This window comes from Amborella trichopoda, chromosome 1 (genome assembly GCF_054954075.1).
Source record: "Amborella trichopoda isolate Santa Cruz 75 chromosome 1, AtrichopodaSantaCruz75HAP2 v2.0, whole genome shotgun sequence".
NCBI lineage: Eukaryota > Viridiplantae > Streptophyta > Magnoliopsida > Amborellales > Amborellaceae > Amborella > Amborella trichopoda.
In genome coordinates, this window is record NC_142336.1 from 39,192,566 (window position 1) to 39,219,109 (window position 26,544).

The following is a 26,544-nucleotide window of genomic DNA, read 5'->3' on the forward strand; positions in this document are numbered from 1 at the left end:
TCTAATAAAATCATTTCTAAGAAATCATTTTCATGCAAACCAAACGTGCCCTTAAATAAGCCTCTCATGGAAAAGGAATACATGCATCCTTCAAATCCAAGCTCATTTCAGTTGCATTGCAAGCACGTCAAAAGAATCGGAATTATACACAGTCCAGCATTCAATGTAAACCTTATATACAGTCTAAATCAATCAAAATGATATTTTTGTGATATTTAAATAAAAGGTCAAGCTAATTCCGGAATTAATACACGTTCATATTTTTATAAATCAAATATTCACAGGCCACAAGAAACTCAACGCTTCTCATTTTGCATTCTTGTACATCTCATCGATAACACCCTGAGGAAAGGAAGAAACATTCAATACTCGATAAGTGCAAACAAAAAATACCTAGAATTTTCATACATGAAAAAAAAAAAAAAAAGATTAACTACAATAATAACTACTACGAATTTCAGCTTGGAGTTGGTTTAAGTTGTTGGCAAGTGCAATACTATATGGCAAGTTCACCACTGAACTACCAGGATAAAAGAAATGATTAGAAGATGAAGCTAATTTGAAGGTTCAAGGCACCATTTCATAAATGGTTCACGGATAAATCACAAAACATAAAATGACATTGAGAGCTAGTAGTTCTAGAAAGTCAGAATCTCTGATTTCACAAAAGTGAGTGTTCACAAAGAGAAATTCAGGACGACTTTTTTTTCTTATTGCTCTTACAGCATTGTCAGAATATCAGAGAGAACCCACAAATTGGGCCTGATAAATGAGTGTTCCTTGGTTTTGATCTAAAAGGTAAACATCTATTCACAATTTAATAATACTAAATGAGATAGGAAATAAAATTATTATAAAATGTAGAGATCAATGGCAATAGTGTTATACAATAGGAAGCATTTGGCTTTAGCAAGGTGAAGAAAAATAACTAAGGATCAGTCTGTAATTTGCAGGATTTAACTAGCATATATACACCCATACTGATTTTTTCAACCTTTTTTTTATTTTTAGGGGTAGTTGCCCCTATTATAAGAGATTGTCTATACACCCATATCGATTTTTCAACTTTTGTTTTTTTAGGGGTCGTTGCCCCTGTTATAAGGGATTGCATACTATGAGACAATTTACCATTCTTACAAAGAGGTCACAATTACTCCTAGCCATTAGATATCAAATTGGATGGATTGGAGTGTGTCACAAACTTTGAGAATTTATTTTTGGGGAACTGAATCTAGTCAACGATACGTTCAGAATCACTTAATTTGAAATTTGACGGACAAGAGTGATTGTGACCTCCTTCTGCTAAAAGTAAATGGTCTCTTTATATACTTATCCATATTAAAATGGGTTAGATATTTTCTTTTGAATGTTCATTCTATTTTAAAACAATGGCATATCTATATCGCATGTATAGGAAAAATGTTTTTTAATATAATGCATACAACATGATTTTTAGAGGTGTAGAAGTGTTGCTTGTAATTTTGAAACCCAAAAATCTGCCTCTACACCATCAGCTCAAAATATTTTAGAACAATTACGAATAATTGACAAACACATGTATGCTGATCAACACCCACGTGAACACAGATCTTATCACCAAATTGCCAATGAAAAAGTAAGGAGCATGTCTAACCTGGTAGTACTTGAGCAACTGAGGTCGCTTCTTCTTGTATGTTGGGGTAAGCAAGTCCCGTTCCATGTCAAAAGGAACAGGATCAAGGTGAATTGCTTTCAGATACTCAAAACCTTTCAACTGCCAACAAAAGTAAAGGAAGAGCTCATTCCAGGTACAGAGGACCTTGGTCATAGAAGCCATGAGAAGTAAATAAAGGAAAACACACATATATTTGCAGCATGGTGTACTTCTTTATAATACCTTTTTAGCTTTAGCTATCTGATATAGCTGCTCAAGTATGTGCTCTTTTGCTTTTGGGTTCTGACAAAGAGCTGTAAAATCTCCACTTTGGCCATTAGCTTCGGCCCACTGCTCAAGTGCAACTTGGTTGGGATTCACTATGGCCACGAGAAACGACTCAAAGCTATTTCCATAAACCCAGATCTGAGAAAAAATGTGTAAATGCCTTGTGATGAACATGTTCATGGTTTATTTTGTAATTAATATAGTTTAAATAATGCATATTAAAGAAATGCATAAAGAAACTTACAGTAATATGATAATTACAAAGGTCTAAATTATCAATGCAGGTGCACAGCTTGAGAAAATATGTGATTATTTTTGTATTTTGCTATTCATGCTTTGTAAATATATAACACATGCAAGCTTATTGCTGTTATCTTCATCCATATGGGATATTTAACTACCCAAAAAGATAAGGTATATTGTCCTCTTTTTACCCAATAATGTATTATAAACATATTGAGAGAAAAAAAGAGTGCATATTGATCAGACAAGCACCAAGGATCTTTGGGATGTTTCCATGCAATAAGCGGCCAAACGAATAAACAGCGACATTAAGATTCTCATATGCATCCGCTTGGTTTTCCTGGGACCAAGTATAGAAAATAACCTATTCACTTCTTAAGTTTAACCCAAATTCAAAGTGACCTAGTGATCAAGGTGTCCCAGCCCTATGAGTAAAAAGTTTGTTCTCAATGGTGGGCACTAACCTTATCACATGCAAATCTGAGACACCTCAACCACCAAGTCACTCCAGGCAGGTTTGCGTTAAACTTAAAAAAGAGATAGAGAAGGGGTATACCTATATTGGATCTGCCTCGTGAACAAGGAATTTTGGGGAATTAGAGAAGCAGGGACAAGCAAAACTAGGTTTTAGAGCACATATATAATTACCTCCCCTTTAAACCTAGAAGCTAGGCCCTGATCTCAATTTTAAATCCATATGCAACTGCCTATAAAACTAGAAAGATACACTATATGAATCAAAATGTGAGATTTCTATTAATATGATGTTTCAAACAAAGAAAGCAAGCAAAGATAGCAAGGAAGCAAACTGATGCTAAGAACCAAGGAGGGAAGAAAGTGCATAGCTGGGAAGTTAGGTGCCTCGCAGCAATGCAGAACCGAATCAGACTCTGAAGCAAATTGTTAAGGCTCACTTACTATGCTAAAAGTAAGCCTCAGATCTCGGCAACTGAGTGTAAAGGGCTTGAGCTCAGATTGGTTTAGACCAGCATACATTCTATTGACCCAGTATCTAGAGGCTGTGGAGAGTTTCTAGAAGAAACTTAGGGTTTCTTGAAGATGATTTAGGGAATTTGGAAAGGCTTTGGCATGTTGGAGTGCTTCGGAATTCATTGAATCTTCATGAGCAAAGAGGATGTTTCCTTATAAATTTTGGTAGTTTCTTAATGTAAGGGTGCAAAGTTTCCCTTAAAATGCAACAAATGTGGGGAAGAAGTTTTGAAGATGCTTTGTTGGGTTTCTAGAAGATTTGGGTGGAGTTTGGTGATCTAGGGGTATGGTGAGAGCCATTCCATGATGTTCCTGCTCCACATGGAGTAGTGCTCTAGGGACTGCAAAGTCATTTTGTAGGTCGTTTAGTAACTTTGGCATATCTTTCCAACCATGAGTCAGCCTGGCTTCTTCTTCGACTGTTGAAGGCAAAGAGGATTTCCTTTACTGCAGATACTTTTGGGTCAAGTTTAAACGTGCAGTAGAGTCGATCAAAATGTGGGTGTCTGCATCTTCCTTATCGCAAGTGTCTTGGATTCTTATTATCAACTGTGGATCTTTTTTATTTAATTTATTGTTGGGTGACGGATCTTCAAATCAAGGAGATTGCTAGAAGGCATCAATTTGGATACATCTACAATGAGGATGGAACATACTTTGCTATGATCAACTTCTGTTTAGCAGAAGAAAAATGATGAAGCAATAGCTTGGCATCATCACAATGGCGACCACATAATTTTTTCTCTTAAACTGCTGTATAGCTTGCAGTGTTTATGGCAAAGTTGACAGTGTCTAACAACTTTCTTTCAAGTCATCTCCCCTCTGGGGCTTCCAGTATTGGAGTATAGGACAGCCAGCAAGTCCAAGGAAAACACATTTCCACCAAGGTTTCATCTAAACCGAGATCATTCCATAGGCAAAGACAGCTACACATATAGGTTTAAAATTGTCAAAAGAGAAGTTGCCCCAGGGCATGCACATAACCATCTAATATAAAAAAACTCAAAACCAAGCATTAAGCGATTTTTCCTTTCATCTTTATTTTTTATTTTTTTTCATATTACACAAAGTTATACACCAAGGAGTAAACCAATTTTTCGTTTCACATTTACATCAGTCATTGACAAATTAGACAACACAACAGGATGTATTAGTGCACCTATGATCCAGATATAAGAGCAGCAACATACCGAGTCAATGTCTGAGCAAAGACCATAGATATTTTCCAGGTTTTCAACTGCAACATATTCACCTTGGGATAGTTTGAAAATGTTCTTTTTCCTGTCAATGATTTTCAAGCACCCATCTGGCTGCCATTCACCAATATCTCCTGTATGCAATATAACTTCCAATTCAATGAATTCTATGTTGAAACATGAAACACCTTTTTCTTCAGAAAATGACCATGACAGCATTAATTTTGAAGTACTACAAACAAGATACCAGTTGCAAACGTGTAAGGCATGTCAGTGGTCTAATAAAATTATAGAATTGCTGGGGTAAAAGACTAAAATAAACTTCGCTGTTGAAAATCAGTCCTCTGTGAGGAGAGGGTGGTGTCAGGTTTTAGTTGCTCCAACCAAAAATATTGCTGGATTTTAAAAGGTTATTATGGTTGCTTCTGGATTTTACTTGCCAAATTTTCCACCAGTGATATCAAATGGTAAACTTCGATATGAACACTTGCATGGACAAACCTGTGTGAAACCATCCATCAATCATAACCTCCCTAGTCAGATCTTCACGTTTGTAGTATCCAGAAAACAGGGTTTTCCCCCTTACACAGACTTCCCCACGAGGTGTGCTTGCAAGAGCATCATAATTCATTTCAGGAACAGACTCCAAGCACACGTCCACATTTGGTACTGGTGGTCCAACTGTCCCAAGCATAGAGAGCTCATTTGGTAGCGAGACAAAAGTACCGGCACAAGTTTCAGTCAGACCTGGGACAACAGTAAATTGTATTAGCGCTAGCTCCTAAAACTCAGATGGAATCTTATTCTAGATAAAATCAGTTACAACGAGCCCTCCGGAAGAAATTATAGTTGCATTGCATATTTTATAACAAAGGAAGAAATCTTTTAAAAACCTGCAAACTAAAGTCAACCACCAGAGGATTATCTCATTACACTGTCAGACTTTTCTTATTAACCAATAGAAGCCATCAACAATCTGAAGAAGTTGCAGTTGAAAAAGAAAAATCTGATGGGGTTGAAAAAAATCTCATTACACTGTCAAACTTTGCTTGTGGTAAAGTTTCTTCACATATGTGACGTGTGATCGTATTTGGGCTGGAACTTTTAAGCCATTTACTCAGCATTTGAGTACAAGTGTAATGAAATCATAAAACTGTAAATTTTTTTTCTTTTTCTTTTTTTAACTTTTTCTTTTGATAATTGAGTCAAATCTGGTATTTGTATTGGAATATATTGAAATTTAGGTTTGCAGATAATCAGGGCTCCATATTTGTCAACAATCATATAGATATGGATCATCTGGTATTTATAAACCTCTACTAGTTTTTGAGAGAGCATGCATAAGCTTTGAAAGACAGCTTTTGATCTATATGCAAAGGCTTTTGTTGTTTCAGACCCACCGATAGTTCTAATGGATTTTTATTCATTAGCACATAAAATATTTTTAAATGCATGATCCAATATTGAGATTTATCAGATTAGTCCTGTTCTAAGTTCCATTCAGTATAAGAATTTCAGGGATTTCTTTAATTTTTTTGGCAAACTGTGAGTAGGCAGGTCAGATTCTCTTGGTACTTCCAGGCCATTTTTTGAGAATTCAGAATCAGCCCTTCTTAGTGCGATGGGCAACCAGAAGTTGTTTGAAATTCTTGATATGCTGTATCTTCATATTGGCAGCTTTTTTGTGAAGCTATGAAATAAAATTAATGCCTAAAGCTCCAGAAATCTTCATTTTTATCTCTCTCAATTCTCATCAAATTTTAAGGCAATTGTACTCATGTTTCATTATACCTCCTTTACCTTCAACTCAATAGGTGCTGTTTGCAGATCAAAATTGTTCCTTAAAAAAAAAAGCACTGAAACATATTCCTCTCATAACCCAGATTGGAGCCATATAGTTACTTCCAATGAAGAATCTCCCAAGGTTGAATGTGTTTCATCACTGCCACAGGCATTCAGTGTTTAGAATCTTTTTCGCTCTGCACTCCCCTAACAGACACTAGCTACAACTTTCTACTTCAACAAAAGCCAGTGCCCTCCTAGGGAAGAGGGCAGCTAAGTTTGTTAGGATGCCATACCCAGCTCAGTAAGCCCCTGCTACATCATTAAGAACTCATTTGCAGTATATATCCGCTTACAAATATATCTAACATTTATCAAAGATTTGTGTCTAGCAGGTTTTTAATTATTCACAAGAGATACTTATGGGTTCTGTGTTTACGTTAATCAAGCCTAGAGCCCTGTTTAGTAAAAGGGATATATTTGTCCTAATGGAACATCCACAGATGTTATTTAAGTGCACTATGATTCATCATAGGGTATGTCACACGTTAGTGAGATAACATCTACCCGAGCAGCCATCACATCCATCTACCATATAGGCTGGATTTCACACATTAATATGAGGGTGCATTGGCCTTACGTGGGGTTCTTAGATTAGGAAGTGATTGTAAGACGCATGAGGATACATTTCCACTTGATCATTCCGCTTTGATATAAAATATAAACGAAGCTTCAATAAATAAAATTTCTGCACATTGAGAAAGAGAAGTTGAGCACAGAACCTGGTTGGATTTAGAGCAGTTATCATGTTGCACGCATTACCATGCCAATGGGATTGATCAATTTGAGAGTTTTTTCCTGCATGATGAGAGGACTATGTCCCAGTTTTTCTTTCCTTAGAAATCTTTCAAGTATGTTTGCACCCAATCCAATGTTAATACATGACACGATTTCTTAGAAGTACTTTCTGAGTCTTTTCCTTGGTATCATAATAGTTTTAGCTTCATTGGAAGACACTTTATATTAATATAATAGCACTCTGCTGTCGCTATGGTAAAAGGAGAAGCCAGTATGACTCTACAATTACATCATTTCAGAAATTCAAGCAAAGATATCACAAATAGAAATCTCAAAGCGATAAATACCATAGCCTTGTAGAACATGAGCGCAAGTCACCACTCGTAGAAAAGCTTCCACATGGGAGGCAAGGGGAGCTGCTCCAGATAGAATTAGTCGTACACGCCCTCCTAATCCTTGCTTCACCTGCAAGCATTAGAATAATCAAGACAGAGAAAGTATAAATTATCCTAAAAAAAAGGAACAAGCATAAACAAAATAAGAGTAATTTGATACTGCCATCACACCACCTTGTTGAAAACTATCTTATCAAAAATTGGCGCTGCCTGATCATGATTGTATCCCTTCTTCATGTAATTAAATTTGCTGTGATTATTCATAGTAAACATCAGAAACTATGATTAGAAGAACAATAACAGTAACAGAATCTCTAGGCATTGCATACATAATGTACATGCCAAGTTTTCTGAGGCAACACAAGAAAGCAAATCAATTGTGGCAAAAACATGAAAAGCAGAACATGACACTAAGATATGTGTTAGCAACAGAAATAAAAAATTACGACCATGAGAGTTTCCTTATCAGAAAAGGTTTATATCTAACCCCATAAAAGATCAAGGGAAAAGAATCACTGATAAAAAAAGTCCAATATAAAGGAACATTTAACAGATGCCAACAAGAAAATTATGACGAGAAGGAAAAACTCTCGGCAAGAAAAGAATCACTAAGAAAAAAACTCCAATATAAAGGAACATTCAACAGATGCCAACAAGAAAATCATGACGAGAAGGATATACGCCAACTCTTCATAGCAATACAAAAGTTACCTTTCTCTCAAAAAAAAAATCATGACACGAAGGAAAAACCCTAATGCTGAGCAATATGGTACTCATATTTTCCTTGCATATCATTCTCTAAAGCAAAGCTGATTAAATTACAAGCTCAAAAATAATATCTTCAGTGGAGAACTCATCAAAAAAAATAAGAAATTTTCAGTTGGGATCTTACTATGTATGTGCAACATCAAACAAAATCTTCTTGAATCTACCCCCGGCAGAAATCTTCTGATTCAAACCTGAAACCCATGCAGAATATCCATAAGCCCAAAGCCCTGAAGATTGAACTATACATATAAAACAGATTTCCAAGCCACAACTGTCCTCTGAAACATGATGTTTTCTACTTAATAAAGTCTGCCTATATATCATCATCACAATAATAATTAGAATTTGCCTATGCTCTTTTTTTACCCGGATGTTAACTGTTTTCATTCAATTAAAAAAATGTGTTTACAAGTATAATGTTCATATACAATGAATTCTATGCATATGAGACTCAGCTGAAAAAAAAAAGTAATTTAGACACAAAGGACTATGATATATGAACTTGACTCCCTAATTCATCACTACATACTCAGCCAAAATATGCTACCAAATGTGAAGGTTTTAATTCAATGGACTCAAAATTTCATAAGGAAATGAACTTTAAGGACTACTATATAATATGCCTATATATTTGTGAATGTGGATGTTTTACCATGTAGACCCAATATTTATACAGTTAAATAAGGTCACAAATACTTTATATCTAAAATACATCTACATCTTTGTTTCACACCTCACCTGTATATATGCGATCCAAGACACGTGGAACAGCACAGAAAATGGTTGGTTTTAGTTCTGCAATGTCCTCGGTCAATAGTTTGACATCCTGCAGATTGTATAACAAGGTCAACTCATTGAAATGATAATTTTGTTAGATGTGAGGAAATGACAGAACAAGCTCTGAGTGCTCACCCCACGCCAAAATCCTATTGAGGCACCTGTTTGAATGAACAGTTCCTCTATAACTCGATCGAATATATGGGCCAGAGGGAGGAAGGACAAATACACGTCTTTGTTACTCAACTGTTACATTTTTCATGAACAATAATCCAGATATATTAAAGACAAAATCCAAGTGCAATATGATTTATATAAACAAAATCCTTAGTTTAGAAGCAAAAGCATAGAATGAAAAATGGAAAATGGTACAAATACTTCAAGTTGCAGCTGAACAACATTACATCTTCATTCATAAAGCGAAGTAGCTGTTCTACACCAGCAATAAGAGTAACAATGCTTTCATTGCTAATCATCACACCCTTGGGATCTCCAGTCGTTCCACTGGTATACATAATTGTACAGATGTCACCTTTCTTTGGTGGACACACATCAAATTGTTTGTCATTTCCCTGCAGGGAAAGGGAATATGTGCAACACAAACCAGAAACATAAGCAAGACCCAAACAAAGAGCCAATAACAATTGGAACATAATGAAACAGTAAGAAATTTCAACTGACATATTATGCACTGTCCATGAGCAACTTTATGTACTATATCACTACAGTTTATGTAGTACATCACAACAGCAGGAAGTAAGATATAAGGAAAGATAATAAGTACCTCAAAACCATATTCAGCTACAAAGTAAAAGCTATCGTAAATTCATGGGGAAATTTGCAAAATGCACCTAAGAGATTAACGATTTAGTATTTTGCCTGCATATTTTCATTTTATTTCAAAGAGCCCATCAAAATATGCATGATCATGAGTTGGAATAGTTGAAAATGGGGAACATAGTAAAAAAAAAAAAAAATTGAAACTGTTAACAATATTTGTTAAGTTAGGAGTATTTTGACAAATTTCCCTAAATTCATTTTCATAGTCTTTCAAAGTGTCTAACCATAAAACTAGGGTAGAGGAAAATTCTAGGGAGCGATTGAGTCGAGGGGAGTCCATAGACATCAAAGGCACAACCTCTGGACCTCCAGGAATTTGGAGCATAAAGGTTAAGTAGAGGGAATAGCAGATCGAATTGGGTAAGAGCTTGCATAAACCTAAACAAGACACTTTTCTGGTGAAGGATGTCGATAGGATTTCAATTTTTCCATTTAAAATTGACTTATTTCAATGTGAAAGGAAGATCACAAGAATTTAATGGTTAAAATTAAACATAAGAAATTCTTCTGATATCTGACTCTCCAGTGTTGAGCTCCCCAATCTGTGTATGCAGTGAAATTTGATTCACCGAATTGGTGATGGATGGAGGGATTTCATCTCAACTCCTACACCCCTTCAAGGAAACAATGTTGGAGCCATATCCGTACTTCTAATGATCTGTTCCTTGACATGACACAACAATGCACATCATGGTGGCCTATAATATTATTGAGGTCGACAATTTTATGGGGCCCTCAGTCTTCGGTACATCTCACCATCGAGCAGATTGTAGACTTCTTTACATAGGCTTTGACAAAGAAAAATGGGGCAGAAGCTATTGGCAGACAAACTCTCTCATTTTTATAGATGACCTTGTCTGAGGCAGGTTGCTCACTATTGTGCACGTGTAGCTGATAATGCAATGTAATTAGGAAATTTATTTTAACCACTGTGACAATAGCTATTCAAAATGTCCTGGATGGGATTGTTTTTTCCTCTTACGCGAAATAATAACAACAACAACAACTAAAACAATAGCAATAATAGTAATTTTTGTACAAAAAAAACTTTTTGAATGATAATAATAGTAATACTATACAAGCATTCAAGTCCTAGTTCTTGATTAACAATAACCGGTTTCATCAAAATCCTTACAGTTCGATAATGATCATAATAGAAAATAAAAGTACCATGTTCCTACAAAACTTGTATATTGGATGAGCTGTGGCTCAGATTTTTTGCTAGCAAAACCTCGTTCTTTGGTTGAGTACTACCCACACTGCTTAACTAAATCTCTCATGGTGCTCCATAAGTTATTAGAAACTCCTTGCTTCTCCCACAACAACCACACACACACACACACCCGGGCTTCTTTTTCCCCTGGGGGTTGCCACCCTTCTCCTATAGATGATCCAAGGCCTTTTTATATTGTTTTTCTTTTTGATAATTATATGCCCTTGAGGAACTTAGGGGTGGCCCCAGTAGGAGATAAGATGAGGGAAAGTAGATAGGTGGCTTAAACATGTGCAGCATAGACCTAATCCATAACCGGTTAGGAACTAAAAGGGCGAGGGGAAAGCCCAAAAGAACATGAATGGAAGTAGTGAGAAGAGATATGGTTACTTATAGTCTGACTGAGGGTATAGCCCTTGATAGAGTAGAATGACAAAACATGATTCATGTAGCCGACCCCGAATAGTTGGGATAAGGCTCGAATGAGGATGAGGCTGAGGATGATGTCTTTAAGGAACTATGAACCAACAACCAAAGAACTACACTAAATTTCTTAGTTATTCAAATGAAAAGCCATCCATTGTATTAGCATTAATGCTTGCTTCATGGACACCATAGATTAGAATATAAAAGAAAAAAGTATGTAGGGGCATCACCACAAAATGTATAAAAGTAGCGCCATCTGAACAACAAATGGGTCACCATCCACAGTAAGTGATAAGCTAAATGAAAGAAAATGTTATATTAGAAAACCCTTATGGGTGGCTAGTTATGTAACAATGACACACTCATCATGCATGTTTCAGAGAATCTAGTACGCCAATGCACTAGACATATTTGTTGACTGTAAAACATGCATAGAGACCCAGGAAATCCGTGTCAACATGTGTGTCTAGAGATTTCCATTTTTTGGATTCGCATACATGGGTGTATCTGCCATGTGGACACACAAGGCCATAAGATTGGACAAACAAGACAAGTGTGTCATTTCACAAGACGTGTGTCCATTATGTAAGACATGCAGGGACCCACATGCCATAGACGCATCTTTATTTGGATCACTTTTGTTTTTTTTATCAATTTCATTAGTAGAAAGTCACAAATTAATTTTAAAATAAATATATATAGACACGTATGCATTGTACAGACTTGTAAAACATGTAGTGGACTTGGCAAAATATAGAGGGATGTGCTATATTCTTCACATCCGAGTCAGACATGGATTCCTCTATTTGTGTCCTGTAATACAAGTGGCTAGACTCCACCAACATGTAAGAGGTGTTTCTACACTGCAACTTATAAAACTTCCCACAGACCTTTGGGGAAAGCATTTTCTGATAAATAACTTAAATAGAGGTCAAGAAAGATTTCTTTCAACCTCCAACAGAATGATACACAGATATGAATAAGGTCATGAATACAAATTCCACCCACCACAATGACCAGCTAATCAATCCAAAACAAAAGAAAATAAACAAGATTTTCCCTGCAAGAATCATGTATAATTGTTGGATCAACTCATGGATCAGTTAGCTTCTCACAAGATCTCTAACAAGGATCAAAACTAGCATAAAAAAAACCTCTCTTAGATATAAGAAAGTTATTGTCCAATCAATTGATATGGGAGGGACTGACTTACCAGCTGGATAAATTCATCCCATGAATAGAATCCCACCCCAAAATTTTCAGCTTCCTCTCTTTGTTCAGGCGTAACCTTGCCAAAGCTTACAAGTTCTGTAGTAAAAAGTCAACAATATCACTTTTTGAGAATACTTGCTCAATGAAAAACAGAATTGGATATATCCTCATCAAAAAAAAAAAAAAGAATTGGATATAGCATTGAAAACACTTACTCTTCAAGAATTCATTCGTATTTGGAAGAGTTTTCAGTACCTGGAACAGAAAACAGACTTTGGTAGTATATAGATCAAAGCCACAGTTAAATTAATAACAGATTCTTGAAGTCTATAATATTCCACAACAGATGTTAAATAAATATCACCATTTCTAACCCTAGTCCATCATTAGAATACAAATTACTACCACGAGATATTCCATATCCGGTACAGATGTTGCCTATGAGTTTAGGTGCTGGATAAACCTGTTCAATGGGACATCTACATGTACTGTTTCCCTTAAGAGTCCCTCTGTTACCTCATTATGTAAATGCACATCAGGAATGCTAGCTCAAGGTTTACTCAGTGATGGACAAGCAGAGAAGTGAAATGGAAATAGAATTTTGTATATTCTCTAAAATTTTGACAACCATCTAAGTAAAACATGCATATTTACTTTCATTTTTGCCACTCTTATCAGAAAACAAAGTTCAATGATTAAAGAGCAACTGAATTCAAAGATTAACAACTCAGAAACGAAATGGACAGGTGAGATTTGATGCAATAAATCTAAAACACAAGAGACAATACGAACATAAGAAACCAAAGGATATGTAATATGAATATAGCACCCCAAAAGGTTCAGCCCGACACACTCCTAGGACAACACGAAAAGAAGACAGTGCTTAAATTGGACATCATTATATTAAATTTATTGTCGTTTGTTGAAGAGTTAAATTTTGGATTCTTAATTTTATAACAACTAAGTACTCAGTTCTTGGAAAAGCAGACAACCTTCATTGTCAAATATAAAACTAGAAGCAAGGAGGACCTATTTGTTAACTGTCCCATGTTCCTTGTGCTATAGAACTGGAAACTAATGAATAAGGTCAGATTTTTTCAAATTTCTTTTTTTGTGAATAGTAAGAGAGGTCATGCCTGCAATCATGTGCACCCAGTCCCCTTCAACTTCCCAAACCAAATTACCTCCATTAAAATGAACAATGAGACAAGCTCTCATGTCAGATTTTTTTCAAATTTCTTTTTTGGTGAATAATAAGAGAGGTCATAGCCCGCAATCATGTGCACCCTGTCCCATTCAACTTCCCAAACCAAATTACCTCCATTAAAATGAACAATGAGACAAGCTCTCATGATCTAATCATTTGATCCTGCCAAACAAGATCCCCACCACTACTCAGACATTACGTTCCTTCGCAATTCCAAAATATTTCCGGAGCTCAAAATACCAAAAGAGAATACCACTGTGAGCACTGACTTAAACACACAACATAGACAGCACAATGACCCACGAACAAATCCTCTGGTCAAAAACGGATCAGTGGATATGGTCACCAATTGTTCTACTTTTGCCTGCGTCCCCGTATAAGAAAGAATAGTTAGGAAACTGAGGGCAGAGAAAAATCGTAATTACCAAAACCAGGCCACAGCCTATGCCTGCCTTGAGATAACGGGTCATATATGCAAGGGAATATAAATTTCTATAAGAATTACGAAAGCCCTCAAGTGCATCATTCAGGCTTCACAATTCAGCAAATTATCAGTTTATCACCTGTTTGATAGCTCCTCGTGAGCTCAATATGACAACATCGCTAGATATTCACCAGTGCCCAACTGCCTACTGCACCAATCAAAAGCTAGCCGGAAAAATCCCATACAATACACTCTTATTACCTTCAGTAGTCCTGCACGGCTAAACTGTGGCCTTGAGTGCTGTCCCGCATCATCCAGATCCAATTTGTGATCATGACAGGTAACCCAGCTATGATGCATGGATATTTGTAAATGATTAAAGTGCTGTGTGTCATACCTCCTCGACAGTGATACTTATACGAAATACTGCTAGGACACTTCTATGCAGAGAGAGATTACACGGAATTTGCATCCTGGGCAAGTAGAGTGACTGGGGGAGTCCAATTTGATTCGCTGAAGTCTGAGTCGAGCAGTACAAAGGCACCAAAAATGGGAAAAAACAGTAAAAATTATGAAAATCCGAAAATGGGAAAACAAAAAATACCGTATAAACTAAAAAAGTATATAAAATATGGAATAGGAAAACCAAATGATGTTATCAGCTTAAAAGAAAAGGAAAACCCAAAGAAAATATAAAAATTATAATTAGTTCTTACAAAATTAATTATAAATCAATTGGAATTAATTAAGTCAACAATAAATCAACTTTAAGGATTTAAATTAAAGAAAAATAACATCCCCAAAATTTCAAGACCAATCCTTCGATCATCACATTCGGTATGAATTGATGCCTCAAATCCTTGTAAAAGCTTCCCATAGAGCCCAATCAAAACCCCCAAACTGCATTTGGATTTCGAGTTTCAGTATAGGAGATCCAAGTTCTTGAAAAATTCAAATGAATAGCAAATCCAAATCTGAAACTTCAAATCCTAATTTTATTGTGTTCTTTGTGAAAAACCAGCCTATGGTTAGATGAAGATCCCTATTATAATTACATGTTTGTGTTTTTTTCTGGAAAGAAAACCTATTGTCAGATGAAGAACCCAAAAATACGCTTTAAGCACAATTTTCGTCTAAAATCAACCAGCAGTTGCAAAGAAATCACAAATTCTCAAAATTGGGGAAAACCTTAGCCAAATCTTAGATTTTTCAAATCTGTCAAATTTATTTATTTTTCTCAAATCTGATCTACGAAGTGGATAAGGCAAAAATCAGTCTACAAACCAACTTTGGACTGGTTTATGAGGTTGAGAATCTACTAAATAAAGAAAATTGGTTTTTTTTTTTTTTGTGGGTGGCGGGAAGAGGTTTCCACCTCCCCCCTTTTAAACTGGTTCGTGCATAATACTTGGGTAAGTACTGTAAAAAGTAGTCAAGTACTATAAAACTCGGGCTAGTCAACTCAAGTTTCACAACACCAGGGCAAGTCTCTATAGTACTCACTCGAGTACTTTATCGGGCGTACATGCACCCTGTTCCAGGCTCGGGAAGCCATCCACCTCCGAGTGACTCTAGAGTCTGAGTCGACTCTGTAAAATTTCTTACCCTGCTTGTATGTATAAAATGATACTATTGTAAAATATATCTTATAAATAAAGTATAAAAATATGCACAATATTGGGGTGTGCGTGTTGTGTCTAGTAATCTCTCGAGTACTTTACCGCGTATATATGTGTATCTGGGCTTGGCAAGCTAACAAGCCCGAGTGACTCTCCAGAGTCCATGTCAACTCAGCCAAATTTTCTTAAACTAATATAGTATGAATAAAGTATTACGATATGGTTGTGTGCAGTGTTTTAAAATGCAGTCGCATAGCGCTTCATGTGGCAGCATCATGCACCATGGGCCAGAGGTGCATTGCCTCTAGCTGCATATGCACTTTTTAGGATGCTCCCACATATGCAGCCCATGGCACTATGGGCCTGCATATGCAGCCCATGGCACTATGCGCCTGCATACACTGCCCAGGCTCGTGAGCAAAAATAATGGCCATGAGCATGGGCAGGAAGTTACAAAATAAAGGTTGAGAATCTAAAAAATAAAGAAAATTGGGGTTTTTTTTTTTTTTTTTTTTGTGGGTGGGGGGAAGACGTTTCCACCTCCCCCCTTTTAATCTGGTTCGTGCATAATACTTGGGTGAGTACTGTAAAAAGTAGTCAAGTACTATAAAACTCGGGCTAGTCAACTCAAGTTTCACAACACCAGGGCAAGTCTCTATAGTACTCACTCGACTACTTTATCGGGCGTACATGCACCCTGTTCCAGGCTCGGGAAGCCATCCACCTCCGAGTGACTCTCTAGAGTCTGAGTCGACTCCGTCAAATTTTCTTACCCTGCTTGTATGTATGAAATGATACTATTGTAAAATATATCTTATAAATAAAGTATAAAAATATGCACAATATTGGGGTGTGTGTGTTGTGTATAGTAATCTCTCGAGTACTTTACCGCGTATATATGTGTATCTGGGCTTGGCAAGCTAACAAGCCCGAGTGACTCTCCAGAGTCCGTGTCAACTCAGCCAAATTTTCTTAAACTATTTGTATGCATATAAAAAATATAGTATGAATAAAGTATTACGATATGGTTGTGTGCAGTGTTTTAAAATGCAGCCGCATAGCGCTATATGTGGCAGCATCATGCACCATGGGCCAGAGGTGCAATGCCTCTAGCTGCATATGCACTTTTTAGGATGCTCCCACATATGCAGCCCATGTCACTATGGGCCTGCATATGCAGCCCATGGCACTATGCGCCTGCATACACTGCCCAGGCTCGTGAGCAAAAATAATGGCCATGAGCATGGGCAGGAAGTTAACCCCCTACAAAGTAAAAAACGGCCATGGTAGTGGCTGTTTCAACATCAAAAAAAGTAAAAAAGGAATTTGGAGACGCCCTAGATCCTCGCATTCAGATGTTAGAGATGCACATGCTCATGGAGACTCCCTAGATGACTTGTCAAATTGAGATTTGAGATTGGGACTTGAGAGCTGATTAGATTATCTTTTGATTTCTATTGTCTTCTATGTTTTGTCTTGACTCTTGAACTCTTTATCGACTTCTAGTGGTTGTATGTATAGTTTGAGTTTGTAACATTAAAGTTTGCAATTGCAATAATGGTTTTTAGATGTTTATGATAATATTATGTCTTTTATAAAGAAGTAACTTTCAAGTTTTTAGTTTCTATTTTCTAATGTCTTCTATTAGGGGTCCAACAGCTGATAATATTGGAGCTAATGAATAAATTAATACACTATTACATAAATGACCTCGAAATTTGTTTCCATGCATTAACCTATTTTTTAAGATATTTTTAGAATTTTTTATATTTATTGGTCACATCGGGGTGATGCGCCCGCATCTAGACCACATTAAGCCGCATCGCCGCGTCAGGGCCCCAACCACATCGGGTCCACATCCTGCATTTTAAAAAACTGGTTGTGTGTGTGTGTATAAATGTGTTGGATGCATGTATTTTTTATATTATATAAGCTATAATAGGTATTTATAGATGCATAAGTTAGGACTTTACTGTATCCTAGATTTTGAGAAATGCCGAGTCCTATAATCATTTTCCATATCCATCTCTACATCCCTATATCTGGTCATCTTAGCATCCAAGATTTTTTTCTATTGCTGACCCATGACCACCTCACTCTCAATGCGGTAACATTCAACAACAAATCATGCCACCACCTGCCCTGACAACTTTTATGAAGTTGATTGCTTTTATACTTGTACTTGACATTTCAAGACCGCAATCCAATATTGAAACTTTAACAATTAAAAGAAGAATGCTAGAGCTCCTCACCTCTAGCAGGGGAAATACCAGTAAACTTGTTGAACATACATTTCAAACCAACAACTATGATTTAAACAAATATCATGGCTTAGATATGCCATACAAAGAGAAGATGAGCATCAAGCCACCTTATCAAGTTCTGCATGTCAGGCACTTTTTGATTATTTTGTAGTACTAAAACAACTCAGTAAAAAAAAAAAGACATAACACCAACATATATAATTAAAACTCTAGTAAGGAATAATTCATTAGGAAAAGCAATTGCCAACATCGTTACCAGGAGCACCCCAACAGGGTGGCGCTCCAGCTCCGGAATCCAACTCCAACGTTCCATAACTGGGATCTTGCTAGGAATGCAATTTTTTTATTCCGGGATCTCGCTCCCATTTTATAGGGTACTCACTCCGATGAACAAAAGGATTTCGACCCCATGGTGCACGTTCATGAAGATTGTAGATCCCGTTCCCACATAAATAAGGTCCTCGAACCTGGAAATTTGGGAACACGATCCCTGTGTATACGGAACTCCATCCTTATCCAGCACGAGATCCCATTTATATGGGAAGGGGTGCAGTGCTTAGTGGGAACATGAATCCACGTGTAATGGGGTTGAGTTCTTAATACAAGTGGAGTTATGTGATGGGATCACAGACCAATCATGCAGGGAATGCGATCCGTCCTTGAATGGAGTTCGATCCTTTCAAAATAGGAACGCGATTCAACTCCAAATGGGTCTCATTCCTATTCCAGATGGGAGCGTGATCCTATTGCATATGGGAACACGATCCCATTGTATATTGATCGCGTCCCCATTTAATAAGGATCTAGATCTTGTTGCATTGGAACTCACTCCGCCTTCATATGGATCTCATTCCGCTACTTTTACCCTCACCGGAACTTGCTCCCCGAAAGCCATAGCTTTGGGCAGCCATCGATCCAACGCTCCCGTTACCGACCCCAGAGCCGTCCCCGCTCCGGCTCCCGGTAACTAAGGTTGCCAACATATAAGAAATATGTAGTTGCTACCACGTAGCCCATAAGTAACTGCAACGTAAGCCCAATCAGAAATTGAACTGACTTGTTCGAAAGTGGAGAAGAAATATTTCTCAAAGAAATAATATACACACTAGAAATCATTAGTATTTCTCGAAGAAACTAAATATATACCAGAAATCATTAAAATAGTCCAAATATTGATCTTCCCATAGCTTGAAGCCATTCAAGATTTGCATGACATGCTTACCGATAAAACACAAGAGCCAGTTTAGTAATGAAAATTCCTTTCTTTTGTTCATACGAATAGCTTGAAGAAGTTCAAGATTTGCATGCAATCATTACCGATAAAATTAAAAGTCAGCTTAGCAATGAAAATCCTGAATCCTTTGTTTTGTTCATATGATATAAGTATGATGAGAAAGTCAGAGATAGAAAATAAGATACACTAGTTCTAACACTTGAAATGAAGTGTTTTGCTCTTCCTCTAAGCTTCATACCCAATATTTACAATGAAGCAGCTTATCCAAATAATAATTTTAACTTTAATATCACCAATAAAAAACAACTTATCCTTGTAATAATGTAATTAGCACATAGACTTCAAGGTAATAGGTGTAACTCATTTATGTAGAGTGAGCATTGTGAGGAGTAATGTTTCAGGCAAAACCTCCCAAAGAAATAAAGATCACATGTATTTTTCTATATGCAAGTGAAAGGCAGATACCTCCACAATCTTTTTCTCTTCGACAAATGCAATCGAAATTTCCGCATGACGAAGAACAAATTCTACTGCATCAGCACCTACAAATGAAAATATTACAAAGTAAATGGAAAGTTTAATAAAATATCTACCAAAAGAAAGCATCATGCAATGGCAGGTATCAATAAAATTCATGTTGGGGTTTGTAGTCTTTAAAGGTTGTGAGAGCATATAAATATGATAAATAATTGTGGATTGTGCACTTCAATGGGAGTGTATGATGGTTGACTGACCTAGGGTTAAGGATGTCACGCCCCAAACCCTTTCCCTTTGGGCATAGGCACTACAGTTGAGGGTTTTTTGGAAGGTCATCCCTTGTTGAGATCAGAGAGATGTCCACGGACGTTGTTAGTCAGCCAGGAGAGCTTTGGTATCTCCTGTGTGCGGATATAAGCTTGTGAGAGCAAGGATGAAGTCCTCAACAAACTAATGTACAATATGTACATATGACAACCACATTCTAGCAAGCAACCCTATAGAGGGATATGTGTACATGTGCATAGAGAGAGTCCCCCTTGTATGCATGTGACTTGCTCTTAGGGGAACTTGTAATCCACATACTAGGATTGTAGTTCCACTATTTATTAGCCAGCATTGATAGGTCAATTATGAGCCCCCTGCCTATGACTGTAGATCATAGGCCTTGTTGGAGTAGTTCGAGAAGATAGTTGTGGATCATGAATAGTGGCACAAGTAGAGTGCCCTAATAGTCACTTTTCTTGACCTATTGGTACCAATCTACTTCCATAGGTATTTCTAAGTTTTTTAGAATTTTTAAGAACTTAAAAAATATCGTTTTCAACTTTATTTATGCTGCTGTGGTTTTTGAGTTTTTTCAAAAAATTTAATGAACAAAAAACCCTACAAGGTTATTTCTTTAGGTTTCTAGTTGGGGGTATCTTTGAAATTTATTCCATATGTAGTGGGACCCGTGCCGGGGGGACTGGTTCGTTGGTTAAAGGCCCAGCCCCCACAAGTGTGGAACCCACAAGGGCCATAGGCCCCACATAGTGGGATGCCCAATGTTTTCCTAGTATTTTAGGAAACTTTAAGAGGAGTCCATGTGTTTTGAAAAAAGATATAGTTAGCTCCAAAAAATCTTGGAAAACCTTTGGGGTAATATTTTGTGAGATATTTTAGGGATCTAGAGTATTTTGACCAAGACTACTTTTGACTTTGAACTCCTACAACCCCTTTGTGAAAGAAAAAGGAATGCTAGATAAATTAGGAGATAATTTTTTAATGGTCAAAACCTAGATATACTAAAAGTGGATATGGCTCAAAGATTCAATTGATGAGGTTCCTAGATTCCTCCCTAAATCATGATAATTTATTTCAAGGATAAATGGCTGTGATATATTTCTCTCTCACCTCATAGATTACCTGGGAATTCTAAGGCCATATTGAATCCTAATTTGATTGGATTAACCTTTGAGGCCTCTATAAGGAGGGGAACCCCACCCCTGCCCCCCCCAAACAAAAAAATTATCTACAAGGCTTTTTTTTCAGACCTCTCTCTCTCTCTCTCTCTCTCTCTCTAGGTGGCACACCACCGCCATGGGGATCTAGGGAAGGCACACACCACCCAATATACAGAGAGAAAGGGTGCACACCCAACCCTAGTCCAGGTTAGACGAGGTGCTACACAGTAGCATGCCCCAAAGTTTAAATGGGTCTTAAGAAACCCTAATAGTAGCTCATGCTCTCAACCCCATAGATTTGTGATGGAGCATTCCAAAAGTGCTTCCCAGTTCAATGGATTCAGTATGACCTAAGGATTAGGTGCATCATCGGTTAGGCGATAGGATATATGGGATGTGCTAAGTCCTAGGGGGTAACCCTATTCAGTAATTCTTCCCAGTTTGTTTATTTATTTTATTTATTGTTCTTTGATATTGTAGCTCATGCTCTCAACCCCATAGATTTGTGATAGGGTATTCCAAAGGTGCTTCCCAATTCAGTGGATTCAGCATGACTAAGGATTAAGTGCATCATCGGTTAGGTGATAGGATATATGGGATGTGCTAAGTCCTAGGGGGTAACCCTAAGCAAAACATTCAATAAGTCTTCCCAGTTTGTTTATTTATTTTATTTATTGTTTTTTGATATTGTAGCTCATGCTCTCAACCGCATAGATTTGTGATAGGGTATTCCAGAGGTGGTTCCCAATTCAGTGGATTCAGCATGACCTAAGGATTAAGTGCATCATCGGTTAGGTGATAGGATATATGGGATGTGCTAAGTCCTAGGGGGTAACCCTAGGCAAAACATTCAGTAAGTCTTCCCATTTTGTTTATTTATTTTCTTTACTGTTCTTTGATTCATTTTTCTTCAAAATTCACAATTTTAAGTTTGAATTTAGTTCTTGAATAAAGTTCTATTTTAACAATAAGATAAAGATTCTAACTTGTAGTAGGTTTATTTATGCACTATAATGTGGCAATTATAAGTAAAAATTTCAGTTATTAATAAAAAAAAAAATAATAATAATAATTTGTACTTTGGAATTATTCATAGCCACACCTTTCATTTCATACTACAACAATTTAACAAAATTGAAACATGGTGACTCCTAGCCATTTTCCTATAAGATGTATCATACTCCCTCAAAGACGATATCATAAAAGTATTCAAGAGAATCCATAACCACCCACAGGGCGGCAGGTTAATACACATTCAGATTACACTGAGTACACATATGGGACTCATATTACATAATATTATGATTTTTACAGAAAAAACCAGCAAATGACACCTCACATAATTTACTATGCAGGCCCATCAGTCGCTCTTATATATGAGCAACTTCATCAATTATTCATAATCATCAACTATTCATAATCATCAATTATTCAAAATTGCTTCATTCTTTTAGAAGAAGAAAATGAAGTGCCTTATTTACAGGCATTGCAAATCCTAATGCTTAGAACAAGATATAAAAGTTTGGGAGATCTACCAAGTGTGTCATATAGAGGAACGCAGTAAATCCCATGAGCATTGCAGGCCTGCAGAAGCCAATGATGATGAACAAATCATGCAAGAAACCAAAGTCTAGGGAGACAGAAATCTCAGATGGGATTAATCTAGAACAAGAAAATTTAAGCTTTCAGTAACTTCATCTTTCAGATAAACAGTTAAACCTCACAAAACATGGGCATATTTTAATAATGGAAGTTTTCATGGAAGAACAGCAATACCTCCATACTTATAATCCACTCTGGACAGTTGATACCATAGATGCCACATCTGCCTCCCTGAAAATCAACAATACAAATTCCATTATAACAGATAAACACGTTACACAAAGATGATAGTGGAAACCAAGAAACTTCCCATTTTAACCTAGACAACTACGGGATGTATGGGTATGGCACCAAAACACATTTGGGGGCACCGTTGGGTCGATTATTTAGGTGGCGGCCCTTGGTGGCTTTGGGCTCCTTTGGATGCCACTTTAGATCCCATTTAGGTGTGGACAAAAAGATGGTAGTCAAAACCAAGAAACTTCCCATTTTAACCTAGACAACTAAGTAATGTATATGTAGGGCACCAAAAAAACATTTTGGGGCACTGTTGGGGCGGTTATTTAGGTGGGGGCCAGTTGTGGCTTTGGGCTCCTTTGGATACCACTTTAGATCCCATTTAGGTGTGGGCCCATTCATAAAACGCGGCCCTTTTGTGAGTTAGATGGTAACATGTCAGTTTTCATCCAACTTGCAAAACACACAAATCATAGGAATGCTAAACACATGTGAAGATGAAAAAAGAAAAAAATAATGTGAATGAAATCATAACTAACTCAACATGAAGAATAAACCCAAAAAAAGTAGCCATATGCAAAGGAAGAGCGGTAAAAAGAGCAAAACACCAAAAATACTAATTTCAATCTAGATGACGAGGATTATAGTGGAAATCTTGAGAAGCACCATACGTAAGCGTGCACAAAGTACATCAGGTGAACCAGGCATCAAACACAAAGAAATGTGACGAGACCTTTAATTTCTTGTGAATCATCCATATGCCACATTTTTCTCTGGATGGCATGGAACTTGGGGAAATCACATAAAATTATCAAAAATAAAAGGAAAAACCACAATACAAGTACATGATTTGCATTCCAATTATTTTCCTTTTATTTTCCAATAGAATCATTAATAAACCCATGGACATGAATATACAAGAGAAAATATAGGCTTCAAAGAAATGTGGTATGTGTTAGTGCTACTATTTTCCTCATAAAAGAAAATAACTTCGATAGTATTTGTACAGAATATGTATCATGCTCATCTAGACTCTATGCATCATGCTCAAAAGAAGAAAGTACAACTTACCTGTTCAATACTACAGCTTCTAATGGAATTCCCAAGTTTCATCACTATGTCATATACTTCTTTATAAGTCATCCACACATATTCACCAGCCTGTAATATAAAAACAAAACAAAAAAAAAAGGAGTGAATATTTCAGTGCAGCTACCAAGGCCTAAACACATTACGACAAGGACCTAATGAAAGAGAGATTGCACCTTTCCATCCTTTATTTTACGCCGACCAAGCATTGGATTGTTAGGGTTCTTCTCAACTGATAAACTGTCAACAAGGTACAGATATCCCACATGAAACAACTGATATCAAAACACCATCACTGAAATATTGAAAGTAGATAATCCAATCAATAAAACCAAAAATGACAATGATAAGCACGTAAGAGGACATACAAACCACAAATATTGAAGTGACATCACTTCTATTGCAAAAGAAGACTTGATGTCACATTTATTTATTAACTCACCAAATTTAATAGTTTACATAGAGGAAGGCCATTCAGATGGCCATATGCTCCATAATTAAGGTCTCTCAGATACCTTTAGTATCTTTTCCATAAGAAGAATAAAAAAAGAATAAATGAATAACGAAATTGGAAGGTCCAAAGACAGATGTACTAAGAAAAGACCAAAGTATAATATCACTGCTACCCAAATCCTAAAGCAGATATAAATGAAGTTAGAACAATCTTTTGCATGTGTGTAAAGTGTAAACAATCTGTGCTGACATGGGAAAAGATCAGAGATCTACGGTAACATAGTCCATTAACGATTTTACCAGGGGGAGAGAGATAAATCAGCACAACTGAATATCAGTACAATTTCAACTACAAACACGAAAAACAAACATATATAATTTAAACCAAAAATAAATAAAATTTATGGGCTAAAGACACTAATAAATAAATCAATAAAAAAGGAAACCTGAAGTGAAAGCATGAAATGAAACTCAGAAAAGCTTAAAGAACTGACTAATATTGTTAACACAGATAGACTGAGGTTAAAAAGTTTCTCCTTTTCTCAAGGCATGAACTTTGAAAATTCAAGAACAGAAATTTAGACAAAATTCAAAAATCAGAAAAGAGAAGAACAAAGTTTAGGCCTCATACGAAAGAACTTTGAAAGAGCCATGTATGTAGACAATGAAAAACTCTTATATCAACTTGAGACAATTGAGACATTAAGCAAAACTACCCCCAACCTCACGAAATTAATAAGGGGAGAGAGAGAGAGATAGAGAGAGAGAGAGAGAGAGAGAGAGGAAGAAAGAGTAGAAGAAAAAAACATGGACACTACAGCATGAGAGTCTAGCAAATCATGATTTATAACATATGAAAAAAAAAAAATTTAAAAAAACCCAAAAAAAGAAATTAAAAATGAAAGAAAGTAATAAATAGAAGAAGCCCAAACAAGGTACACATACCATGGAGCTGAGTTACAGAAAGAAAAGCTAATAGAAAAAAACCAAGCATGACCCCCAAAAAAACAAAACATCTTAAAACGAATGAATAAGAAAGCTGTCCAAGCAGAGAAACCACGAAAACGAAAAAAAACTAAAATTTGTACAATTCAAGGCAAGCAGGAAACAAAGTAATCCCCCAATTTTCGATTTTATCAAAAAAATATAGAATCATCACTGTGAAGAGAGAGAAAACAACGTATCAGGATCAGGAATTCAAACGATCAATATTCAATAAAATTTCATGAAAAACAAATATACATCTAGAAACAGAACTTCAGAAGGAATGACAAAAGATAAAGAAAAGAAAGAATTAAGTACCGAAAAATGTCCCAACAACTCTCCAATCCTTGAGGCGGCTCAGGAAACCCATCCTTAGCAAAGATGCTCCTATAAACAGGCCCAGCCGAAGGCCTCCCTTCTCTCCCCTCCTTCGCACGCTCTACCTCCACAAGGAACTTCTTAGCTACAGACATCTCTCTCTACTCTCTCTCTCTCTAGAACTCAACCACAAAACAAATACAAGATAATGGAGCAGAGGAAGCTTAAATACGCAAAGAAACGAGCTTTCAAAATCAAAGGCTCTCTCTCGGGTTTTCAAAAAGCAGATCACCAAGAGTGGAGATTATTCAACGACCGTTCAACAACGGTTCGAGAAACTCATTAATCGCGAAGCAGAATCAGCAGGCATTGACTTCGTATCAAATCTCCTCTCTCTCTCTTCTTCTTGAGAAAAAAAAAGAACCGAGAGAAGAGAGAGAAAGGTGAAAATCCATTAAAGGATATGCATTGATCTGGAAAAACCTTAATTGCCTCCTGAAAACAGGATTCACCTACCCAGCGCTCGAATCTTTCCCCCTCTCTACTCTCTCTCTACTTTCTCTCTCTACGGCGTGCCACCCACTTGCTCTACTTTCTCTCTCTACACTCTCTCTCTCTTAGGTATGCCGC

At 36.7% G+C, this 26,544-nt stretch overlaps 1 protein-coding gene across 3 annotated transcripts; it reads right to left on the minus strand.

Annotated features, from left to right (window-relative positions):
* Positions 1 to 89: 89 nt before the first annotated feature.
* On the minus strand, positions 90 to 26,544 carry LACS4 (AMP-dependent synthetase and ligase family protein). 3 transcript variants are annotated; one of them, XM_088864673.1, is made up of 20 exons: positions 26,431 to 26,544; positions 25,915 to 26,035; positions 24,336 to 24,399; positions 24,142 to 24,231; positions 23,008 to 23,064; positions 22,767 to 22,815; positions 19,775 to 19,851; positions 12,777 to 12,816; positions 12,563 to 12,657; positions 9,275 to 9,442; positions 9,006 to 9,116; positions 8,832 to 8,919; positions 8,218 to 8,284; positions 7,500 to 7,575; positions 7,278 to 7,395; positions 4,852 to 5,097; positions 4,345 to 4,484; positions 1,877 to 2,059; positions 1,634 to 1,753; positions 90 to 342 (listed from the first exon to the last, which is right to left on the minus strand). In XM_088864673.1, exons 3-20 carry the CDS (start codon positions 24,366 to 24,368, stop codon positions 307 to 309), a joined length of 1,794 nt encoding a protein of 597 aa, XP_088720799.1. In that variant the 5' UTR covers positions 24,369 to 24,399; positions 25,915 to 26,035; positions 26,431 to 26,544; the 3' UTR covers positions 90 to 306. The 3 variants fall into 3 exon arrangements, with proteins under 3 accessions (XP_088720799.1, XP_006850521.1, XP_088720802.1); XM_006850458.4 differs by lacking the exon at positions 26,431 to 26,544 and having other exon boundaries at positions 25,915 to 26,113; XM_088864676.1 differs by lacking the exon at positions 26,431 to 26,544 and having other exon boundaries at positions 24,336 to 24,454; positions 25,915 to 26,113.

Bases quoted from the DNA above. Each gene is read 5' to 3' on its own strand.
- LACS4 (XM_006850458.4), bottom strand. From the start codon at position 26,069: ATGTCTGTAGCTAAGAAGTTCCTTGTGGAGGTAGAGCGTGCGAAGGAG. The intron at 7,396-7,499 runs GTGGTGTGATGG...TAATGCTTGCAG, and splicing joins ATAAGATAGTTTTCAACAAG to GTGAAGCAAGGATTAGGAGG. The intron at 5,098-7,277 runs GTATTTATCGCT...CTGTTGTCCCAG, and splicing joins TCATGTTCTACAAGGCTATG to GTCTGACTGAAACTTGTGCC.